Here is a 25,628-nt window from a genome sequence, read left to right as displayed (position 1 = left end):
AGCCCACAACTCAGGCATGCGTCTTAACCAGGAATCGAACCAGGGACTTTTCTCTGTTACTGGAGACGCTCCAACCACCTGAGCTACATGGACCAGGGCCACAAGGGCATTTTTTTACTCGGTGATTAGCACCGTGCTCAGTTAAATACATGTTGAATGAATGAATGAATGAATGAATGAATAAAAGGATGAAAAGGCCTCCTCTGTAATTTGGCTGACTGCTGCTCAGCCGCCAAGTTCTTTGGGGAACCCAGGATGCCCCGACGCTCTGACTGGCGGTGCTGGCTGCCCTGTCCTGGAGAGGAAGGGCAGGTATAGGAGTGGCCTTGACTGTAGTCCCTACGAACCAGGAACTCCTTGAGGGCAGGGCCTAGTTGACCTCATCCTCTGAGGTGTCCCCATGCCTGGCGCCCTGCCTGCTGCATAAACAGTACTTATGGAGCAAAGGAATGAAAGGTGCTCTTGCTCCCAGGACAGATCAGGAGCCGGAGCCTGGGCTACTTGGCAGGGGAGACCAGGTGCAGGAGTGAGCCCATCGCCCTGCTTCCTCATTCTACTATCGAGGCCCAAGTCTCAGGCAGTTCTGATTTCTTCATCCCTTCCCCACTTTGAAGGAAAAGGACTTGAGGTAGCTGCAGTGTATGTAGTAGGGCTGGAAGGAGGCTGCAAGGAGGCAAGGAAGCCAGGAGGCTCAAATCAGGGCTTTTCTGCATGGCTGCCTGCCAGCACAAGGGCTTTCCAGAGAGTTCCTGCTGTCCTGACCTCGTGGAAATAGAATGTTCCATAAATATTTGTAGAAGGGTGTAAAGACTGTTCTCCTCAACTCTCAATTCAATGTGCCAATCTCTGCACCACCCCTTTCCCTCTGGCACCAGGGAATCAGGACAGGGAACCCAGCGGCCTTTGATCTCCAGGTCAATGTCCTTATGGTAAAGGATAGGGGTCCAAGGCCCAGAGGTCAAGGGCAAACAGCCCTGAGGGAGCCCCCATGTGCTCATCACTCAATTGTCACTGCAGTGCGTTGACTCAAGAACTTGGCCTAGCACCCAGGCTCTGTTCTCCCCATCCTGGCTGTGCCCTGAGCTGCTTCCCAGACAAATCCCAACCCTAGGGCACTAACTCCTAAGAGTAGAACCGTCAGCCTATGTTCCTGCTAGGTCTCTATGCTCCAGCAGCCTGCTTGCAGCTATTCACACTACCTGTCCAGCGAAGTGTATGCGGAACAGCACACTCATCCCAGAGCTGCCAAGTGGCAGGGCCTGGATTTCCACTCAGGCCTGTCAAACCCCTGAGGCTGGGCTCTTGATTGAAGGTCACCACTGTAACACAAAGTAGTCAGTGTCACGGTCAAGAGACAGAGGCTACCAATTGTCTTGGCTCCGGTAGATCAAGGAGAGATTCCTGGAAGCAGCATTGGATCAGGGCCTTTTTTTTTTTTTTTTTTAATCCTCACTCCAGGATGTGTTTGTTTATCAGAGAGAGAGAGAGAGAGAGAGAGAGAGAGACAGAGAAAGAGAGAGAGAGAGAGAGAAACATTGATGTGAGAGAGAAACAATGATCAGTTGCCTCCCGTTTGCGCCCTGACCAGGGATTGAATCTGCAGCCTCGGTATATGCCCTGACCAAGGATCAAAACCACGAACTTTTGGTTCAAGGGATGATGCTCTAACCAACTGAGCCACCTGGCCAGGGCAGAATCAGGGTTTTGAAGGCCAGGGGGGATCTAGCAGGGGGGCCCAGGTGAGGGTAGCAACACAGACAGAGGCAGGAGGGCAGAGGTGCATCTGAGGGACAGCACAGAGCTTCTCTTACCGAAATGAAAGTATGTGAAGGGAAATGAGTGGCAGTCAAGGCCATAAGGGACGCTGGGAGGAGATGGGGGTAGGTCTTGAATGCAAGTCAAGGAAGTAGGGAGCCACTGCAGCGTACCTAGCAGGGAGGGAGAACTGCTGGGTAGAGGTTAGGGTATAGAGAAAAGGTGAGGATGGGGAGGAGGGACTCTCTTAGTAACTAGCTCGGAGGAGTTTACCAAATTATTAGGCCAGGATTTTTATTATCAGATTAACTAGCTGTTCCATAGTGGGCTGGTGGTAGATAGATAGATAAGAGGAAGGGTACTTTCTTTAGGTCTTTGCCGTGGAAAACTCCAGAGTCCTGGGGCATGGGGACATGCACTGGGGCAGGTCGGAGCAGGGGACTACTTCCTGCTAGGCTAATGTTTTCCGTGTGCTTCCTGGGGCAGCCTCTGCAGGGGGCCCTGAGGTAAGTCCATACCCTGGCCCACCGGCAGCTTGGATTCCTCCCTCTGCAGGTGCTTATCTTCAGGTTTCTCAATTAATCACCTGTCCTTCTGACTTAGAGGGTCTCCATGGGCTTACATGAAAAGCTAGATCGGAAAAGGCCTTGTAAACTGTAAAGTGCTGAGCCAGCGTAAGGCTTGTTCTATTTTCCTCTGAGTAGGCTGTACACTGAAATGAACATTTTGCTCCTGGAAGGGCCTTTAATAAAGGTCTCAGCCACATGTCCACCAAGGAAGGCAACCATGCCCTGCCTTAAGCCAGAAACTGATGATTCTTTAACGGGGGCAGGACTGCTGGGGCTACCTGAAAACACACAGAGGTGGGGTGGGGGCTCTCAGCCACAGGGCTGGACACGAGACCCTCACTCTGCGCCCTGCAGAAGACCTCTATGGTGGGGCCATGCCAGGGCACAGACAACATGGGGTGTCCAGAATGAAGGCCCCCCCAAGTGCCTGTGGAACCCTGAAAGGAGGAAACGGCTCATTCTATGGGGGGAGGGGCAGTGATGGGGTATGGCAGGACCGTCAGACTGGTAGGGGCACAGGGGAACCCACAGCTCTGGCCCCTGGGTAGAAGCAAGGGAGAGGCTGATGAAGCAGAGAAGCTGACAGCAGGCCTGACTTTCTCTGTGGTTTCCTTCTTGTCCACCCAGCATCCCTGCCCAGAGGTGGAAGCCTGGCCCGCAGGCAGCAAAGGAAGTGTGTGCAGGGTGATCTAGGGAGGGCCCTGTGCTAGGTGCTGCACTGAGTGAATTGTGCCCTTCAGCTCGCTCTGTCCTCTCATGCTAACTTGAAGTTCAGATCATCTACCTCCACTGCGTAAATGAAGAAGCTTGTATACAGAGAGGTGAAGTCACTTGCTGAAGTCTCCTAGAAGTAGAGGATTTAGAACTCAGACCCAGGTCTTTGAAGCATTCTTCCATGCTGGCTGAGACTGTGAGCAACTAAGGAGCAGCTTTCAAAGTGCTGGGAAGGTCAGATGCCAAGGACAGGGTTCTGGGCTGGGAGACCAGGTCTGGGCTTCCTTGTCCCCTCAGCCTGTCTGCCCCACAGGAGGGGATAGGCAGCCAATACTGAAAGGCTCTGAGCTGGGCTGGCAGCAGCTGTCCAAAACCGAGGGCAGAACAGAAGGGCAAGGGCCTAAAAGAGAAGTGGCCAGTACCACGGTTCCCAGAGGCAGGGAGATGGCTAGGCTTAGGGGACCTGGCACCCCACCCCCTGCCCCATGGCACCAACCAAGTTCCCTAGACTTTGGGGTGGAGACTCGGTCCTGTGCTATGTGGGGCTTGATCTTAGAAGAGCTCATTAGACAGTACCTAGATGGAGAAACTGGGGCCCAGAGAGCTCAGGTGTCTCATCCAAGGCCACACTGTGAGCTAAGGGTAAATTTGGGACTAGAGCACAGACTTTCTGGGACTCCGGCTCGGCTCGTCTCTTGCCTAGTTACCGACTTCAGGAGAGCGAATGGGACGCGTCTGAAGCTCGAGACCTGAGCATCTCCAGCTCCGCCCCTCGGGATCCTTTAAAAGGCGGGGCTTGGCGGCCAGCCACCGCCAAAGGCAAGAAGGTTAGGACTTCGGTGGCAGAAAAGGAGCCCGAGCTACATCAGCTGCCGCAACTGCCGCACCCCGACCCAAGATGAGCGGCAGAGTCGGCGACCTCAGCCCCAAGCAGAAGGAGGCTCTGGCCAAGGTGAGCCCTCATCCTGGCTCGGCCCCGCCCCAGGCGGCGGCCCTCTCCCTCCCGCGGCGGCGAGCCGGGAAGGTCTGGGTGGGAGGCGTGTGACCGTCCTCGGCAGGAGGGTGGCGGAGGGAGCAGCCTTCCGTGACACCTGGTGGTCCGCCGCCCACCGCCCGCCGAGTGGGCCCCCGGGGAAGTTTGCCATCCCCGCCCCAGCCCTTGGAGGTACCACCTGGGAGGAAGTGGTTGTTTGGAAGCCCTTGGAGGCAGCTCAGGGCACAAAGGCGACACTCATTTCGGGACTGGCAGCCCGGCCCTGGGACCTGGGCCCTAGGTTTCCTCCCATTTCCGGGAGGTTTTCCTCTTCCTGGGGCAATGGCACTGATGGAAAGGGCCCTGGACAGCTCCTAAGGATATTTGGATAGCCCCTCCTCTGGTCCCAAGTCCCTCTGTGACCTTGGGCAAAACCCATCCTTCATCTCTTTGCTCCCTGATGACCTGAAATGAGGAGGTTGGGCCTGGTGATGTGGAGGGAGGTCTGGAATCCTACTGGTGAGTGACTCAGTGGTCTGGGGTTAGTTTGAGCTGAGCGGAGTCCTCCCCTGTCCTGCAATCCCAGCCCTCCCTGACCGGAGACTTGGGGTGATGCTCTTCAGGCTGGGAGGTAAACTTGGCTATGCCTTGGCACCTGGGCAGAGGAGGAGGCATGAGTTCGAAGGCTGCACCCCCTCCCCACCACCTGTATCTCCACTTCTGTGTTGCCATTACCAAGAGGGGAGGTTGGCTGTTCTTGGAACCAGAGCCAAGTGGGTCCAGTCACAATGTTTGCAGGCTCCGAAGCAGGGCAGTTTTCCATTGCTGGGAAAGGGTAGGGGGGACAGAGGTCTCCTGCTATGGCAGTGAGGCTGAGGCACCAGCCCCATGAAGGCTTTGCTCAGGCTGGGCCTCCCCCATCCCAAGATGGCTGGGTAGGGAGGTTTCAGATTTTACTGCTGACCTTCGGAGGAAGTCAGACAGATAAGGGATTAGGTGGTGATTAAACTGGAAAACAGGGGCTGGGTAGGGTCTTTGGTAAGTGGTGGCTTCCTACCTGAGCCCTGGATGAGCAGTTTACCTGGAGGTTGTTTGGGGAATGGGATGGTCTGTGTCCTTGGCTGACGTAGGCAAGGGGCAGAGGTGGCTGGTCCTCATTGGTCCCCTCCGTGGCTGCCCTGGAGGTCAATGACTAGGGAAAGGTGAGTGGCTGGGAGCAGGAGGTATGGAGAGAGAACGGTTAGAAGTGGGTGTGGCCATCCCTTGGGGTCACTGTCCACTTTCCTTGTTCGGCACTCCCTGAACTTTCCCCCTTCGTGGCTTCTCACTGGAACTGCTCCTTCTGCCCCGATAGCCCTCTTCCCTCCTTCTGCTGCCTTTGATTTCTTTCAAGACTAGCTCAAATGCCATTTTTTAAAAATATAAATTCATATGAGACCACCATCTTCCTGGCCCGAGTCAGAATCAAACTCTTCCCCACTCTGCTCTGCCAGTCACGCTGCTCTCCATTCCATTACAAAGGGGGTGGAAAACCAAGAAAGGGTGTGCACACTGGCCTCCCACAGGCCCCGCTTTGCCTCCAGTGCTGCTGGTCTCCAGCTGTGTAACTTGGGACATGTTCCTTAGTCTCTCTGAGCTCTAATTTCTTCATCTGTATAATGGGGACAGTAATACCTCTAGGGACACTGAATGAGGCAGGAATAAGTGCCAAGTTCAGTGCAGGGCACACGGGGAATACGGGGTAAACTGCCAGCTTTTACTGTGGCATGTCCCACAGAGTCTACTATCGCAGTTAGCTGGGAACACCTCTGGCGGCCCGCCACGCCGGAGTGTGGAAGTGCCTGCAGCCAGGCAGGGGCAGTGTCTTACTCTCTGCCCACCTCCTCCTGCCACCCAGCTCCCTCTAGCATGATGCCCCATGCAGCCCAAATGCTCAGCCTGTGTCTGCAGAGTTGCCTGGTGTTGAAGAGGCATCCCACAAAGCCTCTTTGGAGACTCCTGGGTAGGCGGCGGTCAGGGTGGGACCTGTCACTTACTCAGCTACCTCTCCCTACAGTTTCGAGAGAATGTCCAGGATGTGCTGCCCGGTCTGCCGAATCCAGATGACTATTTTCTCCTGCGCTGGCTCCGAGGTGAGGGAAGAGGGAGCTGTGGGGGGCTGGGGCAGGGGCTGGTTCTGGGTAGCAGAAGAGCACCCTCTGGAAACCCTGGCCCTGGCAATCTGCGAATCGGAGGGTTCACCCCTTAGGAGCAATAGGGCCCTTTGGCAATTACAAACCTCCCTACCGGATAGATAACAGTGGTGCTCAGAGAGGTGAAGTAACCTGCCCCAAGTCACAGGGTGTTTGAATTGCAGAAAAAGAGGGGACGAGAGCCCAGCTTGGCCGAGTCCCAGCCCAGCGACCTTTCTATCCACTCTGCTGATGGACTTGGGGAGACAGTTTGAGGAAAAGCTGACGAAGGCCCCAGTCATGGGGGAAGTCGGAGGCAGAGTCAAGTTTAGAACCAGAGTTCTGGCTTCTGGGAGAGACTGGGCCCCTTTGAGGCCTGTTGGGGTGGCAGGACCCCTGCTAGCAGTAGTTTAGGCAGCTTGAAGCTGGGGCAAGAGCTTGGGGAACATGGGGAACCCGGTGGGGGGCGCTCAGGCTGAACTAGGTCGACAAGACTTCCCTCAAGCCACCACCAGGCTCCAGAGTCCCACGTTCCTTTTCTTTTCTTTTTTAAAGACTTTATTTATTCATTTTAGAGAGAGGGGAAGGAAGGGAGAAAGAGAGAGAGAAACATCAATGTGCAAGAGACACATCGATCAGCTGCCTCTTGCATGCCCCCATCTGGGGACCTGGCTCCCAACCTTGGCATGTACCCTGACTGGGAATTGAATCGGTGACCTTTCAGTTCACAGGCTGGCACTCAAGCCATTGAGCCACACCAGCCAGGGCAGAGTCCCACATTTTAATTGAACTTCTGCTCCAGCCTGGCTGTGGTATCTGGGCCAGGGGTGAGCATCTGCCCTAGACACCTCTCTGGGATAGTAGGGTGAAAGAGGGGGCCGGCTCCTTGCTAGATGTGGCACGACAGGAGTTCCGATGCAAGCCGCACGTTTCTATCAGCAGTAGGGTTAAACTCAGCCCCGTGCCCCAGCTCCTGAAACCTTCCTGTTCTTTCTCCTCTTCGCTTTTGTGATTCAAGTCACGTGCCACCCTCTCTGGTTCTTGTGACACACTATCTTTTTCTGTATAGAAACTTTACTACTAGGCTTAGAAATACTAGAGAATACATTCTGCTTTCTTAGATTAGCAGAGATTAAGTTGTGATGTGGAACCACATTTCAAAAGTTAAAGTACCTATCATACCTGTTGATTTATTTATACACATGTGCACACTAGCAGTCCTAGAGTGGGCGCAGAGCTGGATTTTGCTTTTCTGTGCAGAAATGGAGTAGACTAACGTGCTCGTGGGACTAGTAGGCACCCACGGGTGGGTGCAGCCAGGAGAGCCACCTGGGGCTCTGTGTACCTCTGGAAGTGCCACCTGCCATTTTCTCCTGAAAAAAAGCTGCAAGCCCACATCCCTAGCCCACTCGGAGAGGGTGGAGGGGCAGTGTGGGGGTGTCAGTGGAGTCAGTCCAGGGCCGGAGGATATTTTGGCTCAGCAGTTTGCTAAAGAGCTGTAGCTAGAAGTGGGCCGGTGGAGAGAGTGGGAAACTAGCTCTGCCTTAAAGGGCCAGCTACTAGATCATCAAACAAACCACCAAACTGCTGTTAGGTGGAGGTGTGGTTGCAGAGAGCTGTGAACAACAACACAGCTCTCTTTTATCTAAGAGGCCAGCCTGGGGCCCTACAGCAGGTTTTGCAGGCACCCTCCACAACCCCGGGCCTGGGATAACCTCTTTCTTTGCAGGAACAGTGAAGAGTGTGGTCATCCTCATTTGCCAGCTGAGAAAACTGAGGCTCAGAGAGGGGAGGGCACTTAGCTGAAAGCACACAGCTAACGTGAAGCAGAATCAGGGCAGAAATCTGGGGCCCAGATTCCCAGGCCACTGTTCTCTCCAGTAAGCCACAGCTGCCCCTGAAGCCACGCTGTGCCTCTTCAAACAGGGCAAGTATCTCCTCTGCACTTTATTTGGTGCCTCACATTTGGCAGGAGCTCAGGCCTGGTCAGACTCTGCTATGAATTTCAATTAGGGTTTTTGTTGTCTCTGTCTTTTTAGAAACCATTTCTCTTCTTTTGGTTCTAAAGGAAACATTTGCAAGGTACATGCCAGCAGAATGTCTTTTTCTAGCCTAGGTGTGAGCTGGGGTTCCATTCTTACTGCCCCCCTCACCCAGGTACACTTCATTTTCTCCTGGCCCCGGGTCCTGAGAGCGGCCACACAAATCTCCACTGCCTCCCCCTGACTGCCGCTGAGCTCTGGGCGCTCCAGCAAGGAGAGTCAGGTGGCAAGTTAAAAACAACGAAGTGGTGGTAACCCTAAGAGGGCGCAGAGCAGGTCCGAGTCTCCTTACTTTCCAGGCCTAGGAAGAGATCAAATAAGAACCCGGGACAGCTGCCGCTAGGTGGGCTTCTCTGGCAGTGCCCTAAGCCATGCTTCAAGCTGCCCCTGACCAAGGAGGGCAGCAGGAGCTCTGGAGAGGCCTGACTCAGCAGGCATGGGGGGGTGTGGGTACCAGGCCAGGTGCTGCCAGGGGCAAGTAGCAACTAGGGGAGGGCCCTTGAAGAAGACCCTGGATGTTGGACCCTGGCAGATAAGGGTTCAGCTGGAGAACCACCCTGAGATAAGGGGGCTCATATTTCACTGCCACTCCTGTTCCCTGGGAAGATAAAGTCTCTTCTCACAGTTCAGGGTACCCTCTTACGGAGGATTCCCTTTCACAGTCCAGCTGGGCTTCCCCGTCATGATGTTGCCTTGCATCTTCCCAGGGTTTTTAGTTCATTAGATGATTCTATCAGAGACGTGCAGTATCTTGTCCGAGGTCAAACAGGGACGTGCAAGGGCTGCGATACAAACCTGGGTTACATTCCTCTGAAAGCCACCCTGGCTGTCGCGATGGCACATAAAGGTCAGTGAGGGGGGACTTCCCAAGACTGAAGACTGTTCAGCTCTCCTAACCTGTGTCCAGCACCCAGGGAAGGTGTGGCATCGGTCAAATCTCCTGGTGCACCCATTATATGCATCAAGAGTGGACTGAATTTCGTGACAGCAGAGTCCGGGGACATGCCTGGCACTCCTGGGGAGCAGCGATTAGAAGCCCAGTGACAGTCCAGCAGGCAGCCTACCTGGCCTAGGTTCCAGGGCTCTCAAGCAGACCTTGATGTCAACAGAGCACTGACAGCTTGGGAGGGACAGTTCATAGGTCAGATGACAAAACTGGCCAGAATCTAGATCTTCAAAACTCTTGAGAGAACGAAATGAAACCCTGACCAGTATGGCTCAGTTGGTTGGGCAAAGTGAGGGGTCGCCAGTTCAATTCCCAGTCAGGGCACATGCCCAGTTGTGGGTCTGGCCCCCGGGGCAAAGCGTGCACGAGAGGCAGCCGATCAATGTTTCTCTCCCTCTTCTCTCCCCTTCCCCTTTCTCGAAAAATAAATAACATCTTTTAAAAAAAGAATGAAATGAAGCGCACTCTAACAAGATGAAATCGGATAGGGGTGGAGCCAGAAAACCACCTCACAACTTAGGGGATGAAGGCTTAGCAGCAGAACAGCTGAAAAGGATTTGGGGATTTCAGTTGACTGTATGTTCCACCAGAGTGAAGGGTGTGATCAATGCCAAGAGCGTTCTTAGGTTTTATCCGAGGAGGGTAGACAACACCTGGCGCTGTGCTGGGCTCTGCACAGCACACTGGACAAGGGGCACTGGCACACTTGAAACCTTCCAAAGGGACGTTATTTGGGTGAACTTGAAATCAGGCCGTGAGGAATGGGGAGAGGGTCCACTGATGGGCGGCGTGAAAGCAGAGCACGCTCAGTGGCAGCACAGTGTTTGCCAGCATTGGCACGGTTGTCACATGGCTCAGGAGTGACCCCACTCTCGAAACGCCCCTGGAGTGTATCTCCACTCAGTATAGCCGTGAGGACTGGGTGCGCGTGGCAACTCGGATTATCTGGAAGCAGGTGGCTTTGGGTGGCAGTGAGGTCTTTGTGTTCAAGCTTCAGCAAGACAACTTTTGGGGGTTCATGCATAAAGTAGAGTTGGCCTAGTGAACTTTTCATTCTAAAACTTTACAGGAATCCTGGGAGGAGGGCCCTCTGTGTCCCACCGGGGTATGCATATGTCCTTGGAGGACACGGCAAGGCTGACTGGAACCTCGAGCCCTCCATCCTACTGGGCTGTTCTGCCAGCTCTACCCCAGATTACAGGGCAGCTGTGTTCATCTTTGAACTGTGGGTCAAGTTCTCAGGACTGGATATTAGACTGTGGAAGAGATTAACTTTGTGTAAGGGAAAAGCTAACTGATAAGGAAGTCCAGGGCTCACTTTTCCTGAAAGGAGATAAGACCTTTTACCCGATTGCATCAACTAGGGCAAAACTCTTTTGACTCTGAAGTTGCAATGCTACTCCTACCTGAATTTAACTTTGACCTGCTCTCCTGGGGCTGTGGTGCTCCAGACGCCTTCAGTGAATGTCCTCATATTAGCCTCTACGTGTGGGGTGATCTGAGAGTCAGCTGGGGTGTTGAGAGAGAGGAGCTGGCCCTAGTATGAGAACAGGGAAACCTCCTTGTCCTTGGACGCCCAGTCTGCTGGCCTACCCCTGACCACGTTTCCCTGTTACAGCAAGAAGCTTTGACCTGCAGAAGTCTGAGGCCATGCTCCGGAAGGTGAGCTCCACTTGCCTCCAAGCCCATGGTTGCCTCCGTTCTGCCCATCAGAGTCACATCGTGCTTGAACTGCTTTTGCCCATCCCACTCACCTCCATCGCAGCCAGTGGCTCGTGTGACGTGTAGCTGAGTATCAGCCAACCACTACTGCCTTGTCCCTCCGGAAAAAGTGCAACCCCTTCCGTGGAAACCCAGAGCTTTCATAGGTGTGGACTAGCCAAGAACTGGTGTTCTGCCAAGACCTCTAAAACAGGCAGTGCCTTCTTTGGCGTTCCCACCGGTTGTCTTCTCATGACTTACCTGTTCAGGCCGCCACCTAGTGCTAGATGTCTGTTAAGGGGTCCCCCTGCCCTGCTGTCACCTTCTTAAAGCCCTGACTGTGTGTTTGCAGCACGTGGAGTTCCGGAAGCAGAAGGACATTGAAAACATCATGAGCTGGCAGCCTCCAGAGGTGAGGACGAGCGATCCTGGCCCGCCCCTCTGCTGGGTCATTAGACCACAGTCTGTGTCCTGGGTCTGTGGGACTGGAAGCTCCAGAAGAAAGGCCTGACCATGCCAAGTGGATGCTCACGGCCCCCAGAATGGGTGTCCCTTGGTACCTGGGGGAAGGCTATTGAGGGAGAGAATGAAGAACCCGGAGGAAGGCCCCAGGATACGTGTAGCTGCCCTGAGTCTGCTTACCAGGTGCCTTCTCTGTGTCCTTGCCCAGGTGGTCCGGCTGTATCTGTCAGGAGGCCTGTGTGGCTACGACAGGGAGGGCTCTCCCGTCTGGTACGATATCATTGGGCCTCTGGATGCCAGGGGCCTGCTCCTCTCGGCCACCAAACAGGACTTGCTGAAGACCAAGATGCGGGACTGTGAGTTGCTCGTGCAGGAGTGTAACCGCCAGTCTGAAAAGGCGAGTGGGCTAGCACGGTGGAAGACGAGCTAATTGCGGTAGCGGCGTTCAAGCAGAAGCAGGGGTATCACACAGGGACTTCAACCCAGCTTCAGGGCTGAGGCCTGGACCTTTGGGTTTCGGAGACCAGTGGAATTTCAAAGTTTTAGAGACTAACATGTTGCCAAATTTTTATTTTTCCAAGTAAGGACTTAAAAAAAATTGCCAGCTACCATCACCATAATTAACCCCCGAAAGTATAGGAATGCAAAATCTCAGAATACACGCCAGTCCTTTAAATAGTAAATTTAGCTTCATAAATAACTTAACTACATTGGGCCCTGGTCGAATAGCTCCATTGGTTAGAGCATCGTCCTGATACACCAGGGTTGCGGGTTTGATCCCCAGTCAGGGCACACACAAGAATCAACCAAGGAATGCACAAATAAGTGGATCAGAACAACAGATGATGTTTCTCTCTCTCCCTCCCCCCCTTCTCTCTAAAAACCAATGGAAAAGGAGAGCTGAACTACATTATTGTTATGTTTCTCATTCATCTGGGCAGCAGAGAGATCTTTGTCCCAGACGATTCTATCCTTAGACAAGCATTTGGGTATTGCTGGTGTGGGTGAGCTAAGATTCTATGTTTCTCTAACTCTGCATTTCAAAAAAGGTAAGGACAGCTGATTTCCTTTCTGAGAAAAAGGCTGAAGAGCAAGCTGGGGCTGCTACCATGCTCTTCTCTCCTTCCTTCCCCTCAGCAAATGGAAAGGCCCAATGAAATGATGCAGCCCGTGTGGGGCCGTTTCGACGCTGTCATCCACAAACATGGACTGAGACCTAGTGTGTGTGGGGACCCTGCAGGCTGGGCAGGCAAAGGAGCGCTAGACGGGAATGCACCCTTAAGGGCTTAGGTTGCACAGAGAACATCTCTGTGTGCACGAGATAAGCCCCACAGACAGAGCAGTACGTGGTGCTGCACACTGAGGAAGGGGGAGGCCGTCAGGCTAACCTGCAGAAGGGAAGGGACCTCAGGTGCAGTCTCAGTCCACCCAGTGGCTTACTGGATGAGAACGTGGAGACCTAGGCAGGAAGGTAACTTGTCTGGGCCTCAGTTCTGGCCTGGGGTGATTCTCTCCCTTTGGAAAGCCTGAGGTACAGCCCTGCCCAGAACCAGCTGCAATATGGGTGTGTGACGTGGTCAGCATTTGCCCTGAACTGGGTGGGCTTCTGCAGTGGGGCAGCTGCTGTGACTTTCTGCTCCTCTGTCCCCTGCAGATGGGGAAGAAGGTGGATTCCATCACCATGATTTATGACTGTGAAGGGCTTGGCCTCAAGCATCTCTGGAAGCCTGCTGTGGAGACCTATGGAGAGGTGAGGGGCAGCACTGGAGAGGCAGTGTAGGGGGAGCAGAGACTGGGGCAGTGGACCCCTCTGCTGAGATGCCCTGTGGGATGGGTGAGGCGGTAGGGGCAGAGTCTAGCCTGGAGGAAGCCGGGCCTCTCACCCTGGCACAAAAGACTGAGCCTGCTATACTCAGTGATTTTGTTTCCACAGTTTCTCTGCCTGGTTGAGGATAATTACCCTGAAACACTGAAGCGTCTTTTTGTTATTAAAGGTAAGTTGGGAACTCCAAGTAAGAAAGTCAAATGAGCAAAAGGGGCCAAAAATGTTACCGGGACAGATTCAGGAGGGGAAAACAGAGTGAGCCAAAGGAGGGCATCCAGGACCCTTGACACACGCGAAGTGCTTCACACTTCACACAGCTGTTGCCGCTTATTGCTGCCTTGGAGCCATCCAGCCTGTCCAGAGAGGAAGACCCCCACTTGGGGACGGGGAAGATCCCCAACCCCACTTGACTACTCCCACTGTAAAGACGGGGAGGGGCCCTGCTGAGCCTCATTCCCCGGGGCTGCCTACATGGGCTCCGTAGCACTGGCACCAGGGAACATGGGGCCTGAGACCCAGGTGCTGCGGACAACACTGTTAGGGACAGAGTGGGCACTACTTCCAGTCTCCCATTGTCTGGTCTCTGTTCTAGCCCCCAAGCTGTTTCCTGTGGCCTTTAATCTCGTCAAACACTTCCTGAGTGAGGACACTCGTAATAAGATCATGGTCCTGGGGGGTAAGTAGCTCAGACTCTCCTCAACTCCATGGGATAGTCTGCGGCCTAGACTGCGGCTGGCTTTGGAGACAGGGCCGACAGCCATCAGGGCAAAAGCTCCCTCTGCTGGTTTGGTAGCAGTGGGACCCAGGAGCAAGCTGGGGCTGGGGTCTCCCCGTCTGCTTTTATGAGAACGCTTTCTCGCAGACACTTCGGAAGAAAGTACTGAGCTCAGCATTGTAGATTCAAAGACGAATGAAACATCAGTTCTTGCCATTAAGGAGCTTGCAGTGTAAGAGGAGAGAAAAGACCTATAGAGAGAAAGCTATGACAAAGAACAGGAAAAGGTACTAGAAGGGGCCTAGAGAAGGTGCCATGGAGGTCACAGGAGCAGAGGTTGCTTTCAGCTGGAGGCAACTAGGCATGACTTCATTTGATGAGCACCTACTATGTGCCAGGCCCTGGACTAGGAAGGTGAAATAGACAAATCCCTTGGAAAGCTCTAGGTCTCTTAGGGAAGGGAGACACAAAGCCCACTTGACCTAGGGAGTAGGTGAGAACTACCTCAGCCAGGTGCAATGGAATGAGGAAGAGCAGCCAGACGAAGCAGGGCAGCAAGCTGTCGGCAGCACTGGGCAAAGACCTTACACACCATGGCACAGGCGGTTGCAGAATGTCGGCAGGATATCGCAAGTGATGAGGCCGAAGAGGGAGCCAGGAGCAAGTCACAGAGAATCCAGGGCACTATGCTAAGGAGCTGAGACATTACTCTATGGGCCTCTGGGAACCAGAGGTGAGCTGTGAGCAGGGGATTACCAGGCTCAGATTTTAAATCGAGACTCACCATATTGGCAAGATCGTGAGGGACAGATACCAGTTTGCCCACTGTGGGCATAGTGCCTGCAGCAGGTGCCGCAAGCCTGTGCTGGGGCAAAGGCAGTGGGCATAGAGAGGAGAGAGGATGGGTTTAGGACTTGTTTAGGAAGTAAAATAGAAGAACTCAAATGACTGGATATAGGAAGGGACGAAGAGAATTCTAGAATGACCCCCTAGTGTCTGGCATGAGTAACTAAGTATTACAGTCACTGTAATGGAGGAACACAACCGGAAGAATAAGCTTCAAGTTGAGTTTGAAGAGTGCGTGAGATGTACAGATATTGGGGATACTTGAGCCTGAAGCCTAGGGGAGAACTGCAGCCTGGAGATTTGGGAGCGGTCGAATGTTGGTAGCAGCTAAGACCTTGAGAACAGGTAAGACTGCCCCCAGAGGAACAGAGGCTGAGCCTGGGGGGATATCCAGGCTCAAGGGCAGGCAGAGGAAGAAGAGCCCATCAGGGAGACTGAGAAGTGATTGAGGAGGTTGTTGGAAAAGCAGGTGGGCAGGGGTTGGGTATGTAAGGAGGCACGGAGAACATCTGGGCACAAGGGAATCCAATGGGGAAGATGCACAGGAATCGAGGCAGCCAGGGACAGACAGGAGTCAGTTTTGCTGCAGCGTTAAGTGGAGTGGTGGGAGAAAAGGCTATAAAGGTAGATTGGGACTAGGTAGATCATGGAAGACTTGAGGCCACCTCCAGACTTGAACATGGGGGTTGGTAATAGGGACTCTGAAGGTTTCTGAATGTTCGTTCGCCTTTAGGCAACACGCTGAAAGTAGAGGTTTTCCAAACATGTGCAGGCGAGTCCTAGGAGGGGAGTGAGGCAGCCTGGAAAGTCCAGGACTCCTAGGTTCTCGTCCTAGCTCTGGCGGCAGCAACGAGTTCCACTTCTTCCTGCCCCAGTGACTCTATAGGATGGGAAGAATCCCCCCTGGCCTTTTCTGACTCTCCAGCTGAGCTGGGGGAAGAAATACAAAATCCTAGCAACAGCTCTGATGGTGTTGGCTTCTCTGCCGCTACCACCCACCGTGAGCATGAGACGCTTAGGTTTCCTGGCAGCAGAGCTGTGGAGGAGGTTCAGTCTGTTCTCCTACCCACACCCGAAACCCTCTCAACCAAACCCACCTCGGGCTGAGAAGGTACAGGAACTTCAACAGAAAAGGGAAGAAATTCACTCCAGGCTGGTCGCTGGAGCTTAGCGGCACAGATTAAATCACCCTGTGACCGCACACGCTGCATGGACTCAGGTCTCTGCCATCTGAGGGCTGGAAGACCCAGGCCAGTCTCTGCAGGTTTCCAGGCAGCACCAGCAGCAGAGTACACTGGGCTGTACCCCAGGACTCAGGGCTATGGTTTCGAGCATCAGCATGGAAAGGTTTCCAATATCAAAACATTGTCCTTGGCTGATGCTTGTGGGGGAATTTGGAATGGTGGAGGAGCAGTGCACAGCATCGGTTGTGCTAGAGTCAAACTCTCCTAGTCAGGAAAGGGCTTAGTTACCCCCCAAAATGAGCCAAATCAATGGCAGCTAAACAGCCTAAAAAAAACCCAAACCAGGAGTAGACATGAAATTACGGCTGGGGTAAAGCCAAGTTTAAGCGGTCCCTCCCCACTGATGAGTTTATTCAGTCACAACGATGTGCAGAAAAACGGGACAAGACGCATGGCTCTTTCTCACTGAGGTCAGCGTAACCAGGGCGGATCTTGTTGCCTCTGGCCCTCCCGCCTGCTGCACACACTGCTCCCTTTGCAGGGTGCGCGCTCCCCTCCTCCCTTTGTCCCCTCCTGCTTGCACTTCAAATGTTCGTATTACCTTCCTGGGAGTGATAACACACTCTCCTACGGGGAGGGCACTTTGGAGTTTACAGTACCCTCTTCAAGGACTTAGGTCGTTTCACGTCCACCACAGCCTGGCCAGCGGCAATGGGGACAGGATCCCAGGTCTCCTGACTCCTGATGCAGGGCACGGGTCGGGGGATGGCCCCTCCTGAAACCTGGCAGTATTCTGCCCACATCGTGTGCTCCTAACACCTGTGTTTCATGTGCGGGGGTGGATTGAGTATTTTTTCCTGCCTCTTTTGTGTAGATTGCCAGGGCTGTGATGAAATCGTACCTAGTGGTGACCCTTCTTTCTCCTTCCTTACCTCTCCTGCCAGCAAACTGGAAGGAGGTTTTACTGAAATATATCAGCCCTGACCAGGTGCCTGTGGAGTATGGGGGCACCATGACTGACCCTGACGGAAACCCCAAGTGCAAATCCAAGGTATGGGCCCCAGGGGCTGGAGGTGACCAGGGAAGTCCGCCTCTAATGCACATTCCAGCTCACTCCACACTCTGCTTCCAGATTAACTATGGGGGCGACATTCCCAAGAAGTACTATGTGCGAGACCAGGTGAAACAGCAGTATGAGCACAGCGCACAGATTTCCCGTGGCTCCTCCCATCAAGTAGAGTATGAGATCCTCTTCCCCGGCTGCGTCCTCAGGTAGGGTTCTGGACCCTTCCAGGAGACCTCAGCCCGTTAGCCGTAGGTGCTGGTGGACGGGCTGGGGTGAGAGAAGCCCTGGTGGCAGAACCCCAGAGATTCCCTAATCATGTCGGCACGGGTGGGTTTCCCCTGCAGGTGGCAGTTCATGTCAGAAGGCTCGGACATCGGTTTTGGTATTTTCCTGAAGACCAAGGTTGGGGAGCGGCAGAAGGCAGGGGAGATGACAGAGGTGCTGCCCAACCAGAGGTACAATGCCCACCTGGTGCCTGAGGATGGGACCCTCACCTGCAACATTCCTGGCATCTGTAAGTATCTCTGTCTTGGCTTGAAGCTCCTGACCATAGACGTCTGCCTCTCAGGTCCCTCTTTCTCCAGAAATGTAGGCTCTCAGACTGTTCGGACTAAAAGCAGAACTCCATCCGTTCAACTCTCCCCTTGCACAAGTGAGGAAACGTAGACTTGGGGAGGTGAGATGCCTTGCTCAAGGCGACCCAGTCGGTTAAAAGCAGGGTGGGATTCTGACATGATCCTTCCAGGTAGAGGTGAGTCACAGAGCTAGCCTATCACAGGGGAATGCAGTCCAGGTCTACCTGGCTTTGTGACTGTGATCAGACATCTGTTGGGAATTCTTCCCCACGCGTCAGAGAGGCAGAACTGGCTGGGTGGGTGTAGGGATCAGCGGGTGAGCAGGGCTCCGAGAAGCCCAGCCTCAACACTTCTGAGCACGGAATGGGAATGGGAACTTTAACCAGAAGAGGAGTAAGAATAGCAGATAGGCATCTGAAAAGGTGTTTAACCTCACTCAACTTTGCAATTATCAATTAAGACGCCCTTCGACTCAGCAATTCTACTTCTAGAAATTTAGTCTGCGGAAATATTTACACAAAGATGAAAAGCTGTAAGATGTTCTCGCAGCCTGGAAACTGGCAATAAATTAAATGGCCTTCATAAGGTCTTGTCAAATAAATTAAATAAATTATGGTCCATCCATACAATGGAGTATAATATACCCATTAATGAGAATACGTTGGCATGTAAGATGTCTGATACCTGTTAAATAAAGAACAAAATATAGCATATATGGTATACATTCACTTTGGTTAATAACAAGTGTGTACGTAGAAAAGAACTCTGGGGAGTCTGCAGTAACGCTCATGGTGGCGACCTCTGGGGTGGTAGGAAGCTCGTAGAGGGGTTTCGTTTTCACACTACAGCAGGTCCTCAAGCAGCATCCTTGTGTTCAGCGTCTTTTCATTATAACGCTGATGAGGAAAAAAAGATTCCCAGCCAGGGCCACTGCCTGTGCAGAGTTCGCACATTCTCCCCATGTCTATGTGTTTGGTTCCCGCGCCCCCCATGTCCCAAAGATATGCACATAAGGTGGATGGTGTGTCTTAATTGGCCCAGGGTAATGAGTGTGTGTGAATGTGCCCTTCAGTGGAATGGCGGCCTGTCCAGAGCTGGTTCCTGCCATGCTCCCTGAGCCAGGGGCGAGGCTCTGGCCACCTGTGATCCTGAGCTGAAATAAGCTAGCTGGAAAGTCACTACTGTATTTGTTTGTATTAATCTTGCTTAAATGTATGTATAGCTCACACTTATTTCAATGTTTAATATTAGAAGAGTTTTGGGTATTTATATTAGAATTTTGGTGATGGTTTTGTGACCAGAAATATGCCTTAGGAACTATATCATTAGCCTATGGTAAAACTGGTTTCATTATACTACACTGTTTCAGTGAAAGTCACAGGACCTATTGATGATGTTAAGTGAGGACTTCTTGTAGTTCTGCAAATACAATTTATTTTACAGTGACCATATACTACATTTATAAGCAGAAAACCAAATGCGTACTCCCTCCACCCCCCATCAAATCTCCAGCTTCTTTCCTGTCAGAGCCAAGGGGGCAGGCATGGGAAATCAGTGAGAGCAACAGCTTTAGCATCCAGTTGAGTAGGACTGGACTACTGACTAGTCCTTACACAAGTGACTCAGCCTTCCTGAGTTTCAGTTTCCTGATCGCTCCAATGGGGATCAAACTCTCTACCTAAAGGGACACGTGATAATTTAGGTGTGATGAGGCCTGTGTAGCACTTACATAAGACCTGGCGCACAGCGAGCACCGAGCACACTTGAGCCACCATTATTGTTATTTGGGCAAGACCTGGGGGAGATGGGCCATCCTGGAGATAGTGCTGGGGATGGGAGAAGCCCTGTGCTCCCTGTCTGTAGCAGTACCGCCAGGAGATCTGAACTACCCCTACAGACATCTGGGCCTCTGGACTTGTCTACACCATCACCCCAACCGCAGAAGCTGTGTCCTCTCCCGCATCCCAGGCAACTTTCAGTCTCTACAGCCACCTCCTCACAGATGCTCTGCGGCATGGCTCCCCGGGGAGGGGGAGGATTCTTGTTAGTGAGCAGCCGGGTCCTGGGGGAGAAGGCATATACACTGTGTTTCGGCACGAGCCAGGCTTAGACTGGCCCAGATGCTGTCATTCACAGAGGGCAGATCATTTTGTACATATAAGCTTGATTTTCTTTCTTTCTTTCTTCTTCTTTTTTTTTTAGTGGACAGGGAAGCTGAAGTAGAGAGGAGGGATGCTCTCTCTTCCACAAAGTAGCTTGCATAGATACCAAAAGGGAGAAGACACCAGAGACTACTAGGATCCTGGTCCAGGATCTCCTGGCTGGAGACTGTCCTAGAGATGATCAGGTCCACCCCTGATGTGACAGAGGAGAGAGTCCCAGGCCAGGGAAGTAATTTATTCAAGATCACACAGCCAGTAACAGAGCCCAGCCCATTTTCCAGCCTTGCCCATTACCCTTCTATAGTTTTGGAAGGACACAGGCTGAGAAAGGACCATGAAGCTTTTAACATAATTGGGCTTAGGTTTGCAAATCCCAAATTTATTTTAGCTCCTCTTGGATACATTCCTGGATGGAACATTTATGTGCCTGCAGGGCCTTAAGTGGGAACTGCTTGTTGTCCAATCCCTGAGCAGGGGTGGCCCGCCCCGCCCCGAGGCAGGCCACAGTGTCCACACGCCCTTCCCAGGTGTAGACAATGAGGTGGGTCAGCCGTTGTCTGGGGCCAAGGCCCAGGCTAGACCTGCGCCCAGAGAGAACCCGGTGTTCGGGTACAAGCTCACCCATGGGAGGGCAATGGCCCTGGAGAACCAGGCAACCCCTGCAAAGTGGAGCGTAATCGCCCAGTGGAGAATCGCCAACTCTGCGCCTGCCTCCAATGGCAGGCGCACAGTAACTCTCCCCAGGCCGCTCTTGTCCTTGACCAAGTGTCCTCAATTCCTGAGGAGGAGAAACAAAGTCCAAATTGATTTCACTTTTTCCCCCTGCCTCTCCACAAATATTTCCTGAGTGCAGAGTACTCTCCTAGGAAAGAAAAACGTTCAGAAGAAAAGATCTGGGCTTTGCCGGGAGTGGCGAATGTGGTCTAGAAGGCCCGCAACACTGCATGTGGGTTAAACAGCACGGCCAGGCAGCGCTGAGACGAAAAGAGCCCAGGGGGCATCAGGAGGTCTGGCTTGGCCCCTAATTCTCCAGTTGTTTTGAACAAGTGTCCCTAAATAATTAAGTTTTCCTCCCCTGCTTAAAGTGAGGGGAGTAGCCTAGAGCAAGAAATCTTTATCAGGGGTTTAGGGACTCCCCAGAGCAGTGATTATAAATGCTAAAGACCAAACACCTCCCTCTCTGTAGCAAATAGTGTCTACTGTTCCCCTTTGCTATTCTGAAATACAGTAACTCACACAGATAACTTAAAAATCAACGTAATCTCCTACTTGGAGAAATAAAAGGAAGCTAATTTAGAATATATACATAAATACATATATATATATATATTTTTTCAGTACATTAATGAGAGGGGACGATACAGCCATGCATGGTACCTCCCCCCCATTTCAGAATGGCACCTTTCCGGTTGGGAACCACTGCCCCAGAAGGTCCATGATGGGTGCCAGGGGATCTGAGTTTGTGTGAAAATTCCATCTGGTAACAAAGCGTCAGATTCTCAAGGGGGTGGGTTCCCCAACAAAGGTTAAGGAGTCCTCGCTTGGAGGATCTCTGGGGGCTCTACGAGTCTGTGACTACATGATTCGTGCCCAAATGAACCTCATAATTCATGAACTCCACTTCCCCCGGGCCTGGGCCTCAGAACAGCTCCTTCCTTGTTTCTGAGGGTAGAATATCATGCTAGGCAGAGCCATCGCGATGGTGCTTGGTCCAAGGAGCTCAAAGCCTTCTCCAGCACAGCTGACTCTGGTTGCTAAAGCTCTGCCATCCATGGCAGAGAGGAAGCTTGACCCTCTGGCCAGAGGGACTATGGGTCTTGAAAGACCTCTGGCATAGAGAGAAAATCAATGACTGATATTCATTTCACACCGTGAAGAATTGGTGGGTGGTATGACCCTTAGGCTAAACTATGCATTTTATCTGGGGGCAGGAATGGGGAAAGGTTCAATCTCAGAATTAAATATATAGGGTTTTATTTTCTGGGAAAAGTGAGAAAAGACCAGGATAGGGAAGTGGCAGAGCTAGCTTTTGTTTTCACACTCTGATCTCTCGAAGGAATATTTGACTGAAATGGAACAACCTCTCAAATCAATCAATCAATCAATCAATCAAAGAAGGATTAGATTAAAGGCAGTCTGTTCCTTAGCCAAGGCTGGAAAAGCCTTTTCTGCCAACTAACTGCGTGCCCATTTTCTCTCCCCAGAGGAAACCACTCCTAACAGATCTTATCTATTAGCTTTTCAGATATTTCTTATCCCTTTAGACCAGAGGTGTCCAACCCACGGCCCGCAGCCCGCATGTGACCCAGGATGGCTATAAATGTGCCTCAACACAAAATCATAAATTTACTTAAAACTTTCTTTTCCTCATCAGTTTTTGTTAGTCAGTTTGTATATTTAATGTGTGGCCCAAGACAATCTTCTTTTTCCATTGTGGCCCAGAGACACCAAAAGGTTGGACACCCCTGTGGGGTAGACGAGAGTTACATGTTGCCATAATACACAGGACATGTACACACATTATACATTCACAGGAATTACCGGTACTTCTGTTATTCAATGTATGTTTGAAGGACTTTTAAAAATGTAAAACCTGTCGCAGGATTTGAGAAAACTCTGCTTTCAGACAAGTCCGGGCGTGTTCAGGGTGGTAGGGTCGTACTGAAAACTCCGCTTTTAGAACAGGAGCCTGAGTAGAACTTGGGAGTGTAGGTAGACAACGTGGCAGAGCCAAAAAAAAGTTGTTTGACATCTACAGTAACAAAAACGTTACAGACTATTTATAACATGTTCTGCAGTTTGCTCTTTTGGCCTAAGGACATACTGTGGATAATTTCCCCAGTCACTGTGAAGCTAACCTCTTTCTTTTAGTATCAGGACAGTTATTTCATCATGTGGATTGCAATGTGAACTTTTTAGGCAATTCTTTGCACATTTGAGTTTTCCCAAGCTTTTAGCTCTTACAAACAGAGGTGCGATGAGCATCTTTGTCTGTTTATATTCCTGTGAGATAAATTCCTGGTTCAAAAAGTTTACACAGGGTGGGGCTCCAGCGCAGGGAAATTCCAGCTTTGTCACTTCCTCACTCTGCAACACGGTGACCTCTTTTTACAGAACGTAAACCAGGACTAATGCTGAACTCATAGTTATTTTGAGGAATAGTGAAATAACATATAGATTACCAACCCTGTGCTGAGACACATACATTGCCATTGTTACCATTACTATTACTATTGTAACAACTACTGCCTCTACAAGTTCTGCTCCCCCACCCCCAACTTTCAAAGCCCAGTTCAAGCTCTATAACTCCTCTAAAAAGCCTTTCACATAATTGCCGTTCATAGGGCTTTCTCTTTCCAAGCTGTTACAGAGGTGGTTGTCTCATTCATCTGGCACTTGGCGTGGTCTTATATATATTTTTCTCTCTCCATGATCATCTTGTCAATCCAGCTAGACTCTTTTGCAGAAGGTAAAGGACCATTGCTCATGTTACCTGCATCCTCATTACTGACCACATTGCCTTGCTCAGGCAGCAAAAAGCCCTGTCCCCAAGCCCTTTGTCAGAATTGCCTGAATGTCTGGTTTTATGCCTCCCCTTAGATGTCCTGCGGTTTGACAACACCTACAGCTTCATTCATGCCAAGAAGGTCAATTTCACTGTGGAGGTCCTGCTTCCAGACAAAGCTTCAGAAGAGAAGATAAAACAACTGGGGGGAGACACCCCAAAGTAACGCCTCCTCCCACAGAAGGCCTGGCTCCCTCAGTGTCTCGTCAGTTTCTGTCCCTTACGGCAGTCATTTTCCCAGCACCCTGATGCCAAAAGAAACTGGGCTAGAAGAAAAACTCAGCTGAATCGGGGGAGCTATGATTTCAAAATTAGGAAGAGGAAGCATAGCAGCAGCGGGTCTCCTTGCCTTTCAAGTTAGAGTCCCCAGGGGCTGGGCACTGTGATAGGATCTATTTGTCCTGTGAGCTGTGCCAGTGTCACCTACCTGTGACAGCTGAGACAGGAAGGTGGTACCACAGGGTGGCAGCAGGGAAGAAATTTGAGAAGGGGAGAGATTGAGACTTAACATTTCAGGGAAACCAGCAGCAGGGGAGGAATGTGTAACCAAATGAACACGCAAGCTTAGATCATAATGAGGAGTAGCAAGGTACCCAGTTGGTAGAGTTATGGTGGAGGTCAGAGGCTCTTCTAAAGTTTCTATCACTAAGGCTGGGATCCTTTGGCTTTCCCCAGGTCTCAGGAGCTGGTCCAGTCAGCATTGCTCTTCCCACTCAGGGGTAGACAGGCAGGTCTTTCCCTCACCTTGAGAATTTCAGCAACTCCTGGGTACTGGCTGCCGCTTTAATTACTAATGATTGTCATTGATTCAGAGCTTCCTTGGACAGTGAGCTTTGGTCTGGTACCCAGCCACTGTCTTCCAATGAGAACAAAGCACAGGGAAATTACCTCCAGGGATCTCAGCTCTGGGAAGGGACGGGAAGCGAGGTTGGGGTTGATGTGAGTCCTGAGACTTCCACTCCCCTGTTCAGTGTCGCCAGCGTGTCATCAAGTAACTCTTCATTTGATTAACCACACAAAAATGACAAATGGGATCCAGACAGAACTCAGGGCATTTGCCAGCTGAGTCTTCCACGGAGCCCGCCAACCCGCTTCCTGACTGACCCGAGCAAAGCCTTGGCAGTCCCATCTCTGTGGGAGGCGTATGGTGGGTGCTACGGGTTCCTAGTGCCTGGTGAGGCCAGCATCTGGCAGAGCCAGGGGCTGGGGGCAACTACAAATAGCCTCGCAGGTCCCCCGGCCCCCACCTAGGGTGGCAAGCAGGGACAACCATGGGGCCGCTCAGGGACCAGGCGCTGGAGGGCACGGACCCTGCGGGCAACCACAGCACTAATCACAATCCCATGTCCTGCAAACGCGGATCAGGTCCTGGGCTGCACAGGAGCTCAGAACTCGGAAAAGAGGCCCAGCCTGGAGAGCTGGTCTGGCGAAGCTGAGAGAGCAAGAGGAGGGGGCCGGAGGCACAATGGGCCCCAGCCAGAACCCTCAGGAGGACATCCCGACCTCGGTTTACAATGCTCTGTTAGGAAAATTAACCAATGAATAAAGCAACGTTCAATGCGCACAGAGTGCTAGTCAATGCCTACAGCATCGCTGCTCAGCACCCAGAACCCTAAACGTCTGCTTCAGAAGCCTAGCAAAGCGTACCTGCTACTAGCGGGGTACAGGCGCAGAAACCACCCGCTACTCTTACCGGGTGTACGCTTTCCAATGGGGCCCAACGGCCAACTTGCCTTCTGATTGGCCTGGCTGGTGGGCTGTCCTCCGCCATCTTTGTTACGGGCACTAAGGATACTCTTGGTCGCCTTCACAGACCGGGCGGAGGCCCCGCCCCACCCGGGCTTCCAAGAGCGCGCTGGACGGTTTTTGCGCGCTGACACCTGCGGGTCTAGCGAAAACGCTTGCGGTGGGCCTTCCGTGGGAGGGTGGCTTGGGAGCGACAATCACGTGGTGTTAGGGACCGTCTCCTAATTCCGCGCCAGCACTGCCAGTGTTTCAGGGGCTGAGGATCTCTGAGTCTGGAGCCCAGCTTCCGGAGAGGTGTCACCTCTAACTGGGCTAAGGACTACCCGTACACGACACTACAGAGACAGCGACACCCAGGGCTGAAAACGAGAACCTCAATAGGGAGTCAGTGGTCTTCATATTTTCCAATTTTATTTAATGATAATAAAAGTTAATCCTTTAATGAACGCCTGCTGGGTAGCATACAACTCTGTGTTTACCGCCTTGGGTTATTGCAAATATTCAAGGAAATAATACATGCGGAAGAGCCTGGTACAAGTGAGCACTCAGTAAGTATTGGCTACTCATTTTTTCCAGAGGTGGCTAACAGCTAACAGGCGCCACAACTGGAA

At 52.1% G+C, this 25,628-nt stretch overlaps 1 protein-coding gene across 2 annotated transcripts; it reads left to right on the top strand.

The window, feature by feature from the left end:
* The first annotated feature begins 1,538 nt into the window (after window positions 1-1,538).
* On the top strand, window positions 1,539-24,835 carry SEC14L2 (SEC14 like lipid binding 2). Of its 2 annotated transcripts, XM_024566633.3 has the most exons (13): window positions 1,540-2,261; window positions 3,742-3,990; window positions 6,068-6,143; window positions 10,789-10,832; window positions 11,224-11,283; window positions 11,542-11,730; window positions 12,988-13,083; window positions 13,267-13,327; window positions 13,751-13,834; window positions 16,848-16,954; window positions 17,036-17,175; window positions 17,314-17,483; window positions 23,307-24,835. In XM_024566633.3, the coding sequence occupies exons 2-13, from the start codon at window positions 3,937-3,939 to the stop codon at window positions 23,435-23,437; spliced, it is 1,212 nt and encodes a 403-aa protein (XP_024422401.1). In that variant the 5' UTR covers window positions 1,540-2,261; window positions 3,742-3,936; the 3' UTR covers window positions 23,438-24,835. The 2 variants fall into 2 exon arrangements, with proteins under 2 accessions (XP_045056645.1, XP_024422401.1); XM_045200710.2 differs by lacking the exon at window positions 10,789-10,832 and having other exon boundaries at window positions 1,539-2,261.
* The last annotated feature ends 793 nt before the right edge of the window (window positions 24,836-25,628 follow it).

The sequence above is a fragment of the Desmodus rotundus genome, chromosome 7, assembly GCF_022682495.2.
Source record: "Desmodus rotundus isolate HL8 chromosome 7, HLdesRot8A.1, whole genome shotgun sequence".
Taxonomy (NCBI): domain Eukaryota; kingdom Metazoa; phylum Chordata; class Mammalia; order Chiroptera; family Phyllostomidae; genus Desmodus; species Desmodus rotundus.
The sequence above is the reverse complement of the archived record's forward strand: the minus strand, read 5'-3'. Positions and strand labels throughout refer to the sequence as shown.

Coding starts and splice junctions, on each gene's coding strand:
- SEC14L2 (XM_024566633.3), top strand. CDS start 3,937: ATGAGCGGCAGAGTCGGCGACCTCAGCCCCAAGCAGAAGGAGGCTCTG. Junction 13,084..13,266: donor CTGTGGAGACCTATGGAGAG/GTGAGGGGCAGC, acceptor TTGTTTCCACAG/TTTCTCTGCCTGGTTGAGGA. Junction 13,835..16,847: donor TAAGATCATGGTCCTGGGGG/GTAAGTAGCTCA, acceptor CTCTCCTGCCAG/CAAACTGGAAGGAGGTTTTA.